This window comes from Macrobrachium nipponense, chromosome 1 (genome assembly GCF_015104395.2).
Source record: "Macrobrachium nipponense isolate FS-2020 chromosome 1, ASM1510439v2, whole genome shotgun sequence".
In the NCBI taxonomy this organism is placed as follows: domain Eukaryota; kingdom Metazoa; phylum Arthropoda; class Malacostraca; order Decapoda; family Palaemonidae; genus Macrobrachium; species Macrobrachium nipponense.
In genome coordinates, this window is record NC_087200.1 from 144,463,591 (window position 1) to 144,480,151 (window position 16,561).

A 16,561-nucleotide genomic window follows, 5' to 3' on the forward strand; every position below is an offset into this window, starting at 1 on the left:
TATATATTATAAAAAATATGTATAACTTGGTAAAGTTTATGAATGTCTTGTGAAAGAGGCCCCACAAGGGTTTGTTAATAGTCATTTTCAACTTCTTGTGTAAGGTAGGGAGAATTTTGTAGGTTTTTTTTTCTTACACCTTGTGCATTTGCATGTCTTCCCTTTTTATGCAGGGAAGTTATTGCTTTTTAGGGATAAAATATTGGCAGTTGCTCATGTTAGACACTATGAATTGTATCATTGACCTTGAATATTTGCACTGAATCAGACAGTGAAAAGCTGAGAATAAATTTACAACAGTCTACACCCATGTTCAAACCAGTGTGCAATCTCATGTATGCACATTTGTGTGTGATCAATGTGTAAGTGTTACTTTCGTACACCCTTCAATTATTCAAACCGATTGATATGACATGGCCATAAATATTACATCTTATGTTGTTTAGTAATATTGGTATTAAGGAAGTTGTGTAATGCAGACTGTAAGATTAATGTTAGGCTAATGGTCTTTGTTTGAAAATTCAGTAAAACTTGATGGCTATGTTAGGTAAACAATTATGAGAAAAACTTTGGGTATCAAAATTTCTGAATGGGGATTACATCACTTACAGTTGCCCAGATTTCAAGCTCAAAATGTGATACTGAATTTTGTATTTATTAATTAATACTGGCCATTTTTTTTTATGTAAATATTAATTGTTTTGATTTCCAGGTTATTCTGCTCTGACAAAAAAGAACAGAGTGGGAAAAGTGGAAATATTCCTGCTGGTACGACGGTGGATGTTGGTATTACACACCCAACTGAATTTGACTTCTACCTCTGTTCTCATCAGGGCATCCAAGTAAGCTTTTATATAAGATTGCACTTTTATTAACTATTTTCTTAAATGTTTTTTAATATTAGGAAAGTTTAGGAAGGCAGTTATTAGCTTCTCAAATTCGTTTAGGTAGGCAGATTTTTATTATTAGCGCACAAAAATAGCGTGCAATATCTTATCAAGAGCAAGCAGGTAGTTACTGTATTTGAATTTTTTCCTGTGGAAATACAAATCATTGCATTTTCTACAGAATTATCCTTCAGCATGAGCTGGGTGTTTTGTTGGACTCGTTAACAAGTTCATTCCAGGTAGTCCCAGTTAAGGGGAGCCTCTTGGTTCCGTTCCGACATATTGATAAGTGAAAATTGGCGATTTCTGACACATATGGCGCCAATAACCAGTCAGTAGTGTCTTTTAGGTATATATTAGCGCCATGGTCGTATTATCGGTGCCGATAACCAGAAATCTGCGGATTATGGAAAATCACAGATTTTCAGCGCTTTACAAGCACCATAAAACCAGATCACCTACGACCATAAACTGCCCTCATATGATGATTGAGATGGCTGAGTGGTGGAATACCCCCAAGGGCCCTTTCACACTATGTCGCACGTAAATGTGACACAATGTCGCACTTACATGTGGCTAGCAGTTGACTATTATTTCTAATGTACCTTTTCACACTCACTCAGTCCAGCATCGCATTACAGCCAACAGCCCCTACTGGACATGTCTGGTGCTGCACCCAGACGTGATTGCAGTTGGCCATTGAGTTCAATATGTGTCTTCACACTATGCAATTGTTTCCTGCATGTATGTGCTGCAGCAGTAGACTTACATTGCTTCTGGTGATCGGGTGCATTGGGTATTGAAACCATTTGAGGGATACAAATAGTGTTTTTCCCATTGCTGAATAACCACTGGTTCCATGCAACAAAAAAACACCATACAATAATAACAATAATAAATAGTGTTATTGGTAAATAAGAAAGAACTAGAGGGATGGATAGCTTAAGTATAAACTACTGAGAAATTATTTGCTGTTTTGTTTCATTTAGGTTACATATACTGAAATTATTAGAAGGTTATCGGCAAATTATTTATATAAAAGAGGGCTAGAGGCTTTTCATTTTGATAAATTGATTTTTTAAGTAGTTTTTATAATTAACATTTATGTTTTATTTACGTTACTTAATGAGAGAGAGAGAGAGATCTGCATTTTTTTATATCAAAGTAAAAGACTTGTTTTTGAGATAGATATATCAGTTTACACTTTGATAAATAGAGATGTTTCAGCTAACACTTGTTGCTTTCATTTACCCTTTTTTATTTCTATATGGAAAAGCAAATTTATAGGGAAAGGTGCATATTATTTGTTCCGATGCGTAATACAAACCCTCGGTCCTTTAACAATAGGAAGGTACTTAGCGGCAGCTGAACCGGTTGTAAGCTTCGAACAAGGGGGTTCGGTAGCTAACTACTTGTCTGGCAGTTAGCGGTAAGCTCGACTGCGAGGAGAGGAGTCACTTTGCTTTCAGCCGCACTAGTGGATGGACGTCCTGCTCTTCGTCTCTCTGCCCGCTTCTGTTGTATGCTTGGTTTGCTTCACTACGTGAAGACTTTTTCGCTTTTTCTTTTACTTGTGTGTATTTGCAAGTGTAAAATAAGTGCGTATCTTCTTTTGTATTCACTTTGTTATGGAAATGGAACAACAAGAGCCTGAGAAACCCCCTGGCCCCCCCCATCAACCGCAGATTGTGCCCTGGTGTTGGGGGCCATAAGTGTGGGGCCTTCCGCTCATCTGTAGAGGTTAATCCTCATGATTTTTGTACTCGGTGTAGAGGGTGAGAATGCTCTCACACAGAGACGTGATACCTTGTATTTTTTGGTCGGAGGAGCAGTGGGAGCGCTATGGGGGTAGGAAGAAGCTGCACATGCCGGCCAAGGAGTCGTCGTAGGATTCTCCGGCTATGCCCTTGAACTCGGACTCGTCTTCCTCTTTTCTCCCTCCATCTCAGCTCCCTCGTATGACTCCTTTCCCTTCGGGGGAGGTTTCTCGCTCCCTCTCCTCTCTCGATCAGTTGAGCGTGAAGGAGGGGGCGAGATACCCCGACATCCAGTTATACTCGGGGTCCTCCATTCGCTCGGGCTGGGAACTGTCCCTCCCCGGGCGAGGAGAGACCCCCCTCCCCTAATCTACCCGACTTTTCCTTCCTCAAATTTGCTGACCACGGGGGACGGTCTCGGACGGGCCTGGTACTTGCTGGGGCTGCAAGGGACTCCGACGGTCCAGGGGCTGCTTAGTCACCTGGCGAGAGGGGCCATGCCGGTAATGCACGGGCCGACCACCACGACGGTGTCCACGCCAGGCTATGCTGCTCCGCCACACCTGGTATACGCTCAGCACGTAGCCACAGGGACCCTGACAGCCGCTGTGCAGGCACCGCTGCCGTAGGTTCCGATGCCCGCTGCTACGCCGCCACCTGGGTTTTTGCCGCTCCTGCTGCAGCCCCAGGCTTCCTATGTCCCACGAGCTCTCCTCTAGACCTGCCTCCTGTGCAGAGGATGCTGCCGGTTCCTGCCCCGCCTCCTGTTCCTGAGTATGCTGCAGCTCCAGCCCTGGTACCAGTTCCTGCTACCGTCGTTCCTGCCTGTGGTGTTGCTCCCACCCCAGGTCCTTCTGGACAGGTGCAGTCGGGCCCTGTTGCTTCGGTAACTGCCCCGTCTCCGTCCTGGATGGAAGACCTGATGGTGGTGCTGAGGAAGCTGACGAAGAGGAAGAGGAAGAGGAGGAAGGTGTCGTCTTCGTCTTCTCGTCGTCGTTGCCTGCCACCGCTTCCCCTTCAACTTCTAAGGCCCCACAGCCGAAGAAGAAGGTTGCCTCCTCCCCCCCCAAGAAGGCTCGTGCCGAGACTTCTAAGGGTCCGTCTCACTCCGGTGGGACGGTTGGGACTTCCGTCGGTCCTCCTGTTCCTTCGGGAACGGGTCCCGTCTCTTCTTCCATAAGGAAGAAGAAGACGGGGACCAGAGGAGTGTCGGCTAACACCGGCACCTCCTCACCGGGCACCAGAGGTTCTGCCTCAGCGCCAGGTACCGTCTCAGCCTCTCGTTAGCGAGAGTCACCGAGTGTATGGTCACCTGCGGGTGACTAGACAGCCAAGACCCAGGCATCCGAGTCCTCTCGGCGCCAGGATCCAGGCACGGGGCGGAAGACTGGCGGGGGTCGCCCGACCAGCGATCGCTCTCGTGGCGACGCCCTGGTACCCAGGGTTGACGCGAATGTCCCAGACCGCTCGTGGGCTGAGGCGAGTAAGCGGTCCCCTCGGTTGTCTGAACCAGCCTCGGCTGGTCCAAGCGGCGTGATGCGCTGTGAGGACAGGCCTTGCTTCCAACGCGACAGCAGACTCTGCAGGTCCCTTGACCGCCTCTCCTACTAGGACCGGGCGGAGAGGGGGACCAGCAGCAGCTCTTCTAACGCTCGGGACCGTCGCCGCTGTTCTCGGTCCAGCCACTTGACCAGGCCTGCAGCCCGATCTCCACCGAGGGTTGGCCATCGCCTGCAGTCCCCTCGGCGCACCAGGCTGGGGGAGCGTTGGGTCTGCCCCTCTGATCCCTTCAACTTCCTCGGGCGTTACCGGGAAGAGTGAGGCGATCACGAGGGGCACGCCCCTCGTGATCCCGCCACAATGCCCTACAAACCTGGCACGGTCCTCGGACCAACCAGATCGTATGCGCGAGTGGTAGGAGACCAGGAGGGGTCTGTCGTGGTTCCTCCTGTGTAAGGAAAAGTGTCTCGGGAGGCATTCTCGTTGGAAGGGCTTGACGTCTCCACAGGATGCAGTCACTCCCGAGATCCAGAGGAACATCATAAAAAATCCTAAGAAAACCTTACTTTTAATGCTTTGGGTGCATTGAAAACAATGTAAACTGCATTCTTATTGCATTTTTCATGAAAAGAAAACCTTTAAATATTAATTATTTTGCCTTTTTGCTGTCATATTTCATCTGCCTGATGAGCGTTGTGTGCGTCGTAACCCTGGAAATAATGTCTGGTGAATATAATTGAAAAGCGTCTCAACCTCGGAACTTCGTAAGCCGAGACCGTTGTATCCCGGGGACTGCCTGTAATTGCGCTGATTCGTCAGCACAACGACCTCGGAGAAAGATCGCTGCTCCCACTTACTGAACCCACTTTGGGCTTGGAGGCGTTCTGGGGACCTAAGAAGGAAACCAGGACGGCGGTGGGTCTGCCACGATCAACCTTGGCTGACAGCATACTAGGCCAAGTGGATGCTCTTGTCTCCGGACAGGAGGGTTTGCTTCGGTCCGGTAGGTCTGCTAAGCTCCTTCCTCGACCTCTACCACGACAGAGGCACTTCTACGTGCCTTCAGAGAACCCTCTGCCGCCCAAACAGGTTAACCCAGAGCTAGCCAGGCTAACTCCGGGGGTGTGTCTACCGCAGCTCCTGTTGGAGAACCTTTGGTTCTCGCAGCAGGAGGCACTTGCCTTGGAATCTAACGCAATGGCAGCAATCCAAACAGTCTCTTGGCTCGACCTGTAGTCCCTCACAGTGTCGAAAACCGCGACCTCCTTAGGAAGGGATCCCGGCTTACATGAGATTGTGCCAGTCTTGGGGGTAGGGCCATCACCTACCTGGCCCCCCAGACGGCTAACCTGTGGGCCAACCTGGTTCTCCGGCGTAGAGACGCTTTTCTCAGTCGAGTGACCAGGGCGGCTGGGCGTGAGGCGGCTCTGGGGCTTCGCAACGGATCGGTGCTGAGTTCCTCCTCTCTCTTCCCAGGAGAGATGGTGGACGCTGCGGTGGAAACACTGCGCACTGACAACAGTGACCGTTTAGTACACCAAGCAGTCTCGAAGGCGTCTGGGCAGCCTCGAGCTACTGCAGTCAAGCCCGAGAGTTTGGTTAGTGCTTCCTCTGCAGCCAAGACGATCACATCGTCGAAGCCAGAGGAAAGACTCTGCCTTCAACTTCTTCAAGGAGCGACCGTCACCAGCCCTCCTTCTCATGAGGGGGAGCTGGGAAGAAAAAGTCAAAGAGAGGTGGGAAACGCTAGGGACGGCGTTCCCTCCCACCTGCTGCCGGAAGTGGGGGTTGCCCGGCGAGCCATTGGGCAACATAGCAGTGCTACAGTGCGGAGACCTGGATAGTAAACATCCTTCTGGAGGGATATATACTACCCTTCGAGTCTCGGCCACCCCTCACCTCCAACCTGGTCCATCTGCAAACCTACGTTCTTGGGTCGACCAAGGACGTGACACTTCAGCAGGATGTAGAAGCCATGCTGAGCAAACGTGCTGTGGAGATCGTACAGGATCAGTCGCCGGGCTTCTACACCCGCCTCTTCCTAGTGGAGATGTCCTCGGGGGGGCTGGCACCCAGTGATAGATCTCTCTTCCTTGAACCGATTCGTTCGCCAGACTCGGTTCACGATGGAAACAGCACGTTCAGTGCTCGATTCCATCAGGGAGGACGACTTCATGCTTTCTGTGGATCTGAAGGACGCGTATTTCCAGATACCCATCCATCAATCCTCCAGAAAGTACCTCTGCTTCATCCTTGACAGGACGGTGTACCAATTCAAGGCACTTTGTTTCGGTCTCTTAACCGCCCCACAGGTGTTCACGCTGGTGTCAGCTTGGGCCCACTCGGTAGGGATATGTCTCTTGAGGTATCTCGACGATTTTTTAGTCCTGGCGAGTTCCCGCTCGCAGTTGCTGCAGGACAGAGATCGACTCCTCGAATTCTGCCACGATCTGGGAATCGTAGTGAATTACGAGAAGTCAGCACTTGAACCCAACCAGAGGATAAAGTACCTGGGCATGCTGATCGACACGGTAGCCTGGCGAGTCTTCCCCGCAGATTCGCGGATCAGCAGGTTCAGGGAGGCAGCAAGACAGTTCCTGTCTTTACAGGAGCAACCAGCTCAGCAGTGGCAAGTCGTGATCGGCCACCTGTCGTCTCTCGAGAAGCTAGTCACTCACGGGCATCTTCACCTGCGGTCTCTTCAGTGGTGATTAAAGGAGTGTTGGTCACAGGCAAGAGACCCTCCCTTCTTCCCCGTGTCCCTCACGAAGGAGGTGAGGCAGGACCTAGCCTGTTGGCTAGATGACGGGAACCTCGTAAGAGGAGCCCCCCCCTGGAGAGAGACTGACCAGATGCAAGCACCCTGACACTGGGGTTATCCTTGCACAATTAATTTTTTTAAGTTACCAGAGGTTTGATCCCTGACTAAGTCCTCGGCTCTTGGGTCCCACAGGCATTTGGAAAATTCTGGGGTATTCAGCATGTCACCCTTCCACCTAAATTATAGTGAGTTATAGAACAAACTTAGTTCTATTACTTATTATTTTTTAACTAAAAACCTATGAATCAAATAATGAGTTTTCCTCCTCTCATGTTCAAGAATATTGCAGCCTTATTGCCAGGCTGACCAGATTATTAGGTAGGTGGTGGAAGGTTAGTCAAGGGTTTAGTAATGCATACAAGGTAACAACCATAGTTCTTTGGTCTATTAGACCATGAATTTGCACAAATGGTTTATGGTGTGTAATAGTTTTTGATTGTTTTGATTTTTTTTCTGCAAAGTTTGTAATAAGATTTACATTGTTGGATTAGACTTTAGTTCATGAAAATGTATGTTTAAAGAAAAAGATTAGATGTTAGAAGAAAAGACTGTTGACTCAACCAGTGTCTAGTGGCCTTATTTTGATAAGTATTCAGTTTTTTTGGTCCTACTCATATTTCTTATTGCAAATTTGTAAAACATTATATCACTTGTTGTTAGATTACTTAGTTTTATCTCTTGGTTCATTAATTTGGACAATTGCTAAAAGTTACTGGTGATTACAGGGAACAAGTCGACCTAGTCATTACCATGTTTTGTGGGATGACAATCATTTTGATAGTGATGAACTGCAATGTCTTACATACCAGCTGTGCCACACATATGTGAGATGTACGAGGTCTGTTTCTATCCCAGCTCCAGCATACTATGCTCACTTGGTAGCATTTAGAGCTCGCTATCATCTTGTGGAGAAAGAGCATGACAGGTAAGGTCTCTTATATTGTCAGGCCCAGTATTTGCTTAATTTGTTTGGTTTAACGTATCAGTTTTTCTTATATTTTACCAATTTTATTTTTCACTTCTATTGTTAAAGCATACCATCTACTGAGTGAGTAAGGCAAATACTTAATTAATTTTATTCAATTATCTCCTTAACAGTGGCGAGGGATCTCATCAGTCTGGCAACAGTGAGGATCGCACTCCATCAGCAATGGCACGAGCTGTCACAGTGCACGTTGATACAAACCGTGTAATGTACTTTGCTTAAAAGACTAAATGCTATTATACTAGAAAACAGGAGTTCAGGCTCTTCTACAAATACTGTATACTCGTCGATGGTATTTATATTTTGAATGGTTTGTTGGTTTGTAAAGAAAATTTTACGGCACAGAGTTGGAATATGAGTGCGCGTTGCTTGTGGTAATTGTTGTCGGTCGGTTCTTAGCCTGCAAAAGGTGTTTTTTCTTCCATTAATAAGTACCTTTGTAAGCTGAACTTGTGGCCATGGAATGTAATAGTTACTTGTGTTAAATGGTGGTAGGAATTAGTTGAATGGATTCTGAGGACCACCAGTTATATCAAGGATGCTTAAAAACAGAAGTGCAACATAATGACTCTTCTCATGTGTTGATTTGCACACTAGAAACGGAAAGCAAATACAGAACATATGCCATAGTCTAAGGTTTTATCTTAGGAGTGCTTACTGAAGCATACATTTTTGTAAAGGTTCTTGATTCAAGGTTTACATAATCATATGCTTCTCCACGCAATGAACTAAAGTGAAACGTGAGTGGAATATTTACAGAAAATGTATTACCTAAGAAACTGTTTTATAACATGGTTCATAGCTGTTATCAGCAATACTACACAAATGGAATCTTCTGATTGTCAGAAGCTCTGTTAACCAGGGAGATGGATCTTCTCTCTGATAAATGGTGAATACAGCCGGGAAATCCATTGCCACAATGACATGGGTTTTATTGTATTGTACAGTTATATTAAGGGCACGTGTAGTCTCATTTTTTTTACTGCCATTTTTATTTGTGGTGGGCCTCCAGCCCATAACACTTACTAGTACCTTTTGTTGAGGTGGTGAAAGTGCTCCAGTTAGGTCCAGTGGGATAAGTTATTTCTTGTAGTTTTGAAAATATTTTAATTACAGTTCATAAAATTGTAAGTTATATCTGCGTAAATATATGTGCCATTAATTAATTATGTAATAATACAAAGCATTCCTTATCCTCTCCCATCCTGTTGACTCTTTCCATCTCCCACGGGGCCTTAAGTGGATTGCACCCCTCCTTTACCAGTTGCACGTGTATAATACTAGTCTTTGACAGGAGATTTTGAATCTCGCTTGAATGTAGAGAAAAAAGAATCCTATAAATTTTTAAATACCTCTATTAGATGAGATGAAAAGATTTGATTGTTTTTTCCCTTGTCAAGAGAAGTTCAAGTTCACTGGTCTTGAACACTTTTTATGCTTTTTTTCTTCTTTGCTGGTGAGTTTGCATATGCACTCACATTAATTTTCTCTCCTCTTGGGGAAGAATCTTCTCTCTCGCTCGTCCTCTCTCATCGTCCGTCTCTCTCATCTCGCTCTCTCTCTCTCTCTCTCTCTCTCTCTCTCTCTCTCTCCTTCCACACCATGGGCAATTGCCCAATGCCATATGCTAGTAGAATTAGCTGATGTAAATGTGATATAACTGTCCATGGAAGGTGCAGCTAAGCTCTAGTACGTTGGTCTTGGCAACTTACTGTGCCACAGAGTTATTTGCAAACACCGTCTTCCCAAGCCAACATCAAGTCATGGGTAGAAAATTGTGTGGGGGCTGTGGGGGGAGACAAATTCATTTGCATGCTGTTACTCTGTGGATTCACGTCTCTGCACAAGATGCCGTTGGTCTGTAGAGCATGGAAGTTTTTAGTCCCATGTACTTGTGTGATGTCCATAATTTATTGTTGATGTTTCAACTAAGAATTGTCATTCACCCGTGTGAAAAAAATTCACAGAAGAGTATGTGTTAACCATCTTAGGACTTCAAAATATAATTGGTAAAGTTGTAGCATATTCAAGATTTTTTTTCTTTTCTCTTTTTAATGGTTACTAGCACCTGTAAAGTTTTATTGGCTAAATTGAACTTTATCTTAAGACTTCATTGTAGAATAGAAGATTGAGGGAGGCAATTCTGTCACTATAGAATTCCTTCTCTCCATTTGTGGTTTTGTGAGGTTTCGTCCAGGCTAAGTGGGTTATGGGTTAAACCCAATCTCTCTCTCTCTCTCTCTCTCTCTCTCTCTCTCTCTCTCTCTCTCTCTCTCTCTCTCTCTCTCTCTCTGTGTGTGTGTGTGTGTGTGTGTTAAAACCAGCTTGCTGATAATACTATTGGAGTTACAGGATGGTTTTTAAATTTATATCATCTATGAAAATGCAGCTCATTTGCCATTTCTAATTTATGCTGACTCACGGAACTATTTAGATTAATTGAGCTTCATGTTGGTATTTTTTTTGAAGCTAATATACCAAAATTTCTGTATCTAATTCTGTCTGATCGTGAAAGGCAAGAAGGTTTTAAATCTTCCTTTTCCTTCTGGTTTTTCCTTGCAAAGTCCTTGGTGCAGAGGTAACCTTGAAAAGGTTTTCATGTGAAGGTCACTTTTAATTGTAAGCCTTTAAACTTACTTTTATGCTTAGGCATGTTCAAAAGATTTTTTTTTCTAAGGGAGCCATTGCAAATTTTAAAGTTGTCATGTAGTATTAGTAGTAGTGTGTAGAGATTGAAAAACTGGGCTTTTTGGTGTTGCATATTGCCATTTTTTCCTCATCTTTCGGGACAGTTTGTTTTAGGGAAGTGGGTATAGTGGTTTTTCATAGTTCAATAATTTGTAATTTGGGGGTATAACCAAAGATATGTAATAGAAATCAGATATAACTTTTTAGAAGTATATAGTTCATTATCTAAAATTTGAGTTTGACAGTTAGGCATTAATACTAGAATAGCATTTACCTAGCATTAAAGAGAATTCTTGTGAAACACAAGTGCTATGATGTAGTAGAACTACCTAAAGTGAAGTTTGAGCGTGTTTCCTGACTCCTCTTCTTCCCCCATATTCCATTAATGTTTTCACAAAGACAGTTTGTTGAGAAGTGTAGGAGTCTAAAGACCAGAGATAACATGGGGATGATGCACAAGATTGTTTGCATTTGTACATTCTAACAAAACTGCAAGAACAGTACTTTAATAATTTTGTAAAAATTGAGAATATCACATAAATTGATGATTTGAGTGAATATTTGAAATCTACTGTTTTAAAAGTAGTTTCTTCTTATGTAAGAAGAATTTCATTGATGTGATATGCTCTTGACTCAAAGATTTCAAATTGATTTTTATAGATTGGGCTAACTTCATCAAGTGCTGGCTAGTTTGGTTTGCTTTTAATTCGAAAGTGTCTGTTAGCTTCAGATGAAAACTGTTTGATTTAGAGAAATATGCTGTCAGTTAAAATTTTTACTTGTAAGAACTAGCTGTAAATAATAGCATTGCAACAAAAAATTAAAGATTGAAGGCTAGTCCTTAAGAACATTAAAAACCTGAGTGGACACTCAAACCATGATGGCCATGAAGTTATTGAGTAGGTCATCTGTTGGTGGAAGCATTCATTTTGGTGTAGTGGATCAAATCACAAACATTATGCTAAAAGAGACTTATTTCACTTTTAAGAAATGGATTCTGTATACTTGTGTGTCAGGTTAACGTAACTTGGAGGAAAAATCCGAAAAAGTAAATAATAGAAAAAGAAATAATAATCACTAATATCAGTTATTAAAGAACAATACAGAACCAGTATCACATAAACATGAAGATGGAAAGCAGTCTGGGAAGTAAATGCCTCCATGCTGGATTTAAACACAAGCTAGTGAGGTAAGCTTGAAATCTCAACCTCCCTCACCACTTGCACTTACCACACCTTGTCAGCTTTTTGCATAAATTATGAGAAAAAGAAGTAAAAGTAAGGACAGTGATGGACAACTTATACAGGGGAGAGTTTTGATGGTTGAAAATAATTTTTAAAAATCCCCTAACTTAAAGACTGAAATATTGAAATGGTAACCTACAGTGAGAATCATTTTTTATGGTGTGTATTTTGCTACAACCTAGACAAGTCAGAATCTGGTATAGGCTATGAAACCCCAGATCAAATATGACTTTTTAGGTATTTAGTTCATTGTGACTTGGGTTTGATGTATGTCCTTACACATGACAAGTTGATATGGTGTATTTTATTGTATTTTCTATCACTTTGCATCACAAAATCAAAACCTCTCTCTATCTCCTCAGTGCATATAAATATTACACTATTTTTCCCCAAAAAATTTTAACTCTCCACTTTCATGAATAGTGTTTTCTCTTATACATATGGCGGTCATTGTCTTCCTAGATTTTCTGACATATCAGTATTTTAATTTCCAAGTGGTCATACTTTCAGAGTATTAGAGTATCTGTTTATCTAGGGCATGTTCACAAATAGTTTTCACATATTTTTATAGAATTTTGAACCTGCCATTTAAGTGTACTCAATCCCCACCCCAAAATACAAAATCTTTTGCAAACAAGGTTTTCATCAAGTTATAAGGAAGGAATTTTTCTGCAGTAATTTTCATTTTGGTTATCCTACAACAATTTTTTTAAAGCACTGCTATAACACAATTGAGTTTGTTTTCAATAACCAGTAATCCATAAAGCAATTATAGAAAAAATAATTGCAGTGTGTTCTAGAGCAGTTTACAGTGGCCAGTTGAATTGTATGATCCCTAAGTATTTAGTACTTTTAATTCATTGTACAATTATCTTTCTTTGCTATAAATTTCTGCTAGTAGTAATAACCTTGTTACTTTCTCTTTGAGTATGAAATATTTCTGTCTAACATGTAGCTTGGGTGACTTTTGTAGGTAAAATTAGGTGGCATAGGATGCTAGGATTGGAGATTTGTGTGTGTTAAAGGAAGGTTATATAAAAATTCACTTCTTAGGAACCAGTCTTGAATGTAGGGAATGCAGTGCAAAATAATGGTACATCAAGTGGTAACAATTGGTTGTAGTTCGTTAGTGGTCATATCAACGTCACTGATATTAAAATTAAGTTACCAGAGTATCGTTAATTAAATTGTTTTAAAATATGCAGAAGGTTTCATTTTTTGTGAACATTAGCATAAGGTTATAATTGGAATATGAGTGTTGGGGAAATATTAAAGTTTTAAGATAAAAAATTGTGACAGTAAGTAGAACAAATTTTATTAGGTTGTCAGTTTTTTTTATTTTTAATAAGTAAATTCTCAAGTCAGATGAGGGTAATTTTGGGTCTTTGTCTTCCCAATCTAAAGGTTTTGTTATGCGAACGTGAAGATAAATGTTTAGTCACAAAAAATAGACAAATATTTTTCCATTGATATCAGTAGCTATGGACAAATATAGATGAGCATTTTTCCATTTTGAGTCCATTATGTTAGGACAAGTAGTTGGAAGCTATTTGTGCTGTTTGAATTTTCAATTAAAGTCATTATTTGATTCATTATGATATATGTACTGTAATCTTAATGAATGTTATTGTCTAACCTTTCACATTTTTCTTGAATGTACTCTATTTAGTTAAAGCACGGGAATAATTGGGTGTGGTTGAGATGAAAAAATAACTAGAAAATCCTGTCTTGGTTCTACAACAGAAATTTATACGTAATACATACATTAAATTAAATAATAGTATATATTACAATATGTGTAACCTAGAACATTCACTTTTTTTTAATGAAGAGCAAAAGATTGTACGTGGATATGTGAAGCTTATTAATTTGCCATCCATTATTTAGTTAAAGGATGAATAAGTACTTTTTAATTTTAACAATCTTTTAAGAATTGCCGACACTTATTGATATACTCAAGATGCTATATGCTCAGTTTTGGAATACATATATCAAAACAATGAAAACATATCTAGTCATGGAATCCCTCCCCCGTTTATTCTAAGAAAATTGACTAAATTATATGAGATTTTTTAGAAATCAAATGTCATGTTACAAAATTCAAGTTTTTAATTGCTCGTTTCTTACGAGATTATCTCTGGTGCATTTAGCAACCTTTCCTTCACAAAACAAGACTAGTCTTTCTTTTAAGATGTGTATGTTTGTGTAAATTGTTTAAAAATGGTCTGCACATTTACAAAAGGGAGTAGTTGGGTTAAACTTCTTGAGCCATTTTCTATCATGTCCAACTGGACAGTGAAAATTATTTGCATGATGTCACAAAAGAAAAAGCAAGAGAGTCCACCCGCTTCAAGTTTTGCCATATTTAGTAGTCTTGGCATTACTGGTATGTGACATCCATATCATTGCATATATATTTTCCAGTTATGATACTTTTGTATTGTCTCTTCAAATTAAAAGCTATTCTGATGGTATGTGATAAAGGATCGTGAAATTTTTTGAGGCTTGTGCGTCCAGTAGTAGTGTTAATTTTGTAAGCTAGGCGAAGGATTTCTTTGAGTTAGTAAGTTCAGAAATTACATTTTCACAAGGCTAATGAAATTGTAAAGCATTCCTTGCTGAACCCAGTAATATATTTTTGATAAAACCAAAATCATGATGGGTATTCCCATTTATTTGCTATCTAAAGATGTGGCAAGGATTATTGTATTTCAATAGGTAAAACTATCCAATTGCATATTTAACAGATGGAATGATGTGATGTGGGTGGTTATGCTTTTTGAATTCAAGTATTTGCTGCCCTGATGGCATTGCTATATTTGAGACTTCAGTAAGATTCGTTGGTAGAGAACATTCAATATTTTCCATTGCATTATTTCACTATACTGACTCCACATGTTGGTGTTATGTTATAAACTTGTAAATTTCATAGGAACCTTTTCTGTCTTTGTTGCCATTCCGTGCTTCGTGAAGATATACAAAAATTAAACTACTTCATGAAAGGAGAAAGTAACCTTCCATTTTTACTGTGACAATTTAAGCATAACCTAGTAGTTTCTCATCATTTACTGTTTTTGTGTGCTTTTTCTCCCAAGAAGAGAATTTGTTTTGTTAAACTACCCAAAAATAATATATATGGTAGTTGTAAAAGGGATAATATTTTAATTCAGCTGGAAAAAATGCAGTTTTGCCCTTCAATCCAGTTTAATGAGCCAGTAATCTAGGCAATATTCAAATGTAGGTAGTCTGTTGGGCAAGTGTTAGGAAATTATATTTGGTTTAAAATTGGTTTGCAATTTGGAATTCAAAATTTAATGCTTGGGGTGCAATAAAGTAAGTTTATAAAATGTACCTTTTTTATGTAGTAATGTAATGGTCATGTTAAGCAGTGCAATGTACAAATAATACTTGGACTTAAAGGAAGTTAGAAGTTGTTGGGGTTGAATGATACTCCTTTGCTGTAATGTTTTGATACGAAAATTGGAAGAAAATGAGAGGCTATGCACTGGTAATATATAGAAATTTGAATAGGCAGGTAAGAATGATTATATCAATTGCAAGTATCAGTGGCATCCATATGTCCCTTTTTGGAATTCCCATGAAGCTCATCATATAATAATAATTATCATCATAATATTAAAAAAATGTCAAGTCTGTGTCACAGATATATTTAACTCATTACAGGTTAACTTGTTTTTTAAGGGGTTGTCAGACTCCTGTGTGGAGGGGCACAGGTGGAGGTGGGAACAATCAGTTTAGTGACCACTTTCCACCTCCACCTAGTAGTGTCTTAATCCACTTTGTATGCTGTACAGTATTAGCTTCTTATGTTAACTTGTACTACGGGAAGAATTGAGTTAAAATTTTACCCCTTGTCACCAATGATTTGATTTTGGCTAATGCCTAAAATCCTATATTCAATTCAATTCACCAATGATTTTGATGCCATTAGAACTGATTTTGGATGTTACCATGATTTCAATAACACTGCAAGCCTTGTTAAGGAAGTCAGTAAATAGGTGGAATTGTTCTCTACATAACCTTTTTAAGTAGCCATGTCTGTCTTTTCTCGGCATGCTGAGTAGTCATGTCTATCCTTTTAATACCAGTTGTCTTATTGTAGTTATGTTTCTCTCTCTCTCTCTCTCTCTCTCTCTCTCTCTCTCTCTCTCTCTCTCTCTCTCTCTCTCTCTCTCTCTGAGTAGTCTATATTATTTAAATAGATAATGAAGTATTCAGTTACAAAAATGAAGAAATTCATATCACTGGTCAAACAGGAATACTACTGTAATCCAAATTTTCCTCTCCATATAAGTCTTCTATGACTTTTGTTTGAAATTATCAGTATTGTCATGCATAATGTAAAATCTGAAGGACATTACTAATTTTGGGTCATATGGAAGTCATGCATACTATTTTGGTATTTGTCATAGTATCTCTAGTTTTCTGAAGAACATTCCCTAAAAATTAAAGCAATGTGGGTTGCGCAAATAAAATTGGTGGTATTTGTGATCTTCCCAATATTGATAATTATTTTTTTTAGATGAGAGTATTTTAATGCTTGTCCTGTAATGATGTTCTGGTAATACATGATAAGCGATAGGTATAATTTGGTATCCAGAGACTAATGGTTTGTTCTTCCCTAATCCTTTTAAAGAGCTGAGTAGGGATTTGTTAGA

General features: G+C 40.7%; 1 protein-coding gene across 1 annotated transcript in view; it reads left to right on the plus strand.

The window, feature by feature from the left end:
* The window catches only part of LOC135219708 (protein argonaute-2-like), a 117,674-nt gene extending 108,238 nt beyond the window's left edge, over nucleotides 1-9,436 (plus strand). The window contains exons 16-18 of the mRNA XM_064256695.1: nucleotides 713-842; nucleotides 7,691-7,890; nucleotides 8,064-9,436. Coding sequence (XP_064112765.1) covers nucleotides 713-842; nucleotides 7,691-7,890; nucleotides 8,064-8,172 — 439 coding nt within the window. The 3' untranslated portion in view covers nucleotides 8,173-9,436. The remainder of the gene's footprint in view (nucleotides 1-712; nucleotides 843-7,690; nucleotides 7,891-8,063) is intronic.
* Nucleotides 9,437-16,561: the final 7,125 nt, after the last annotated feature.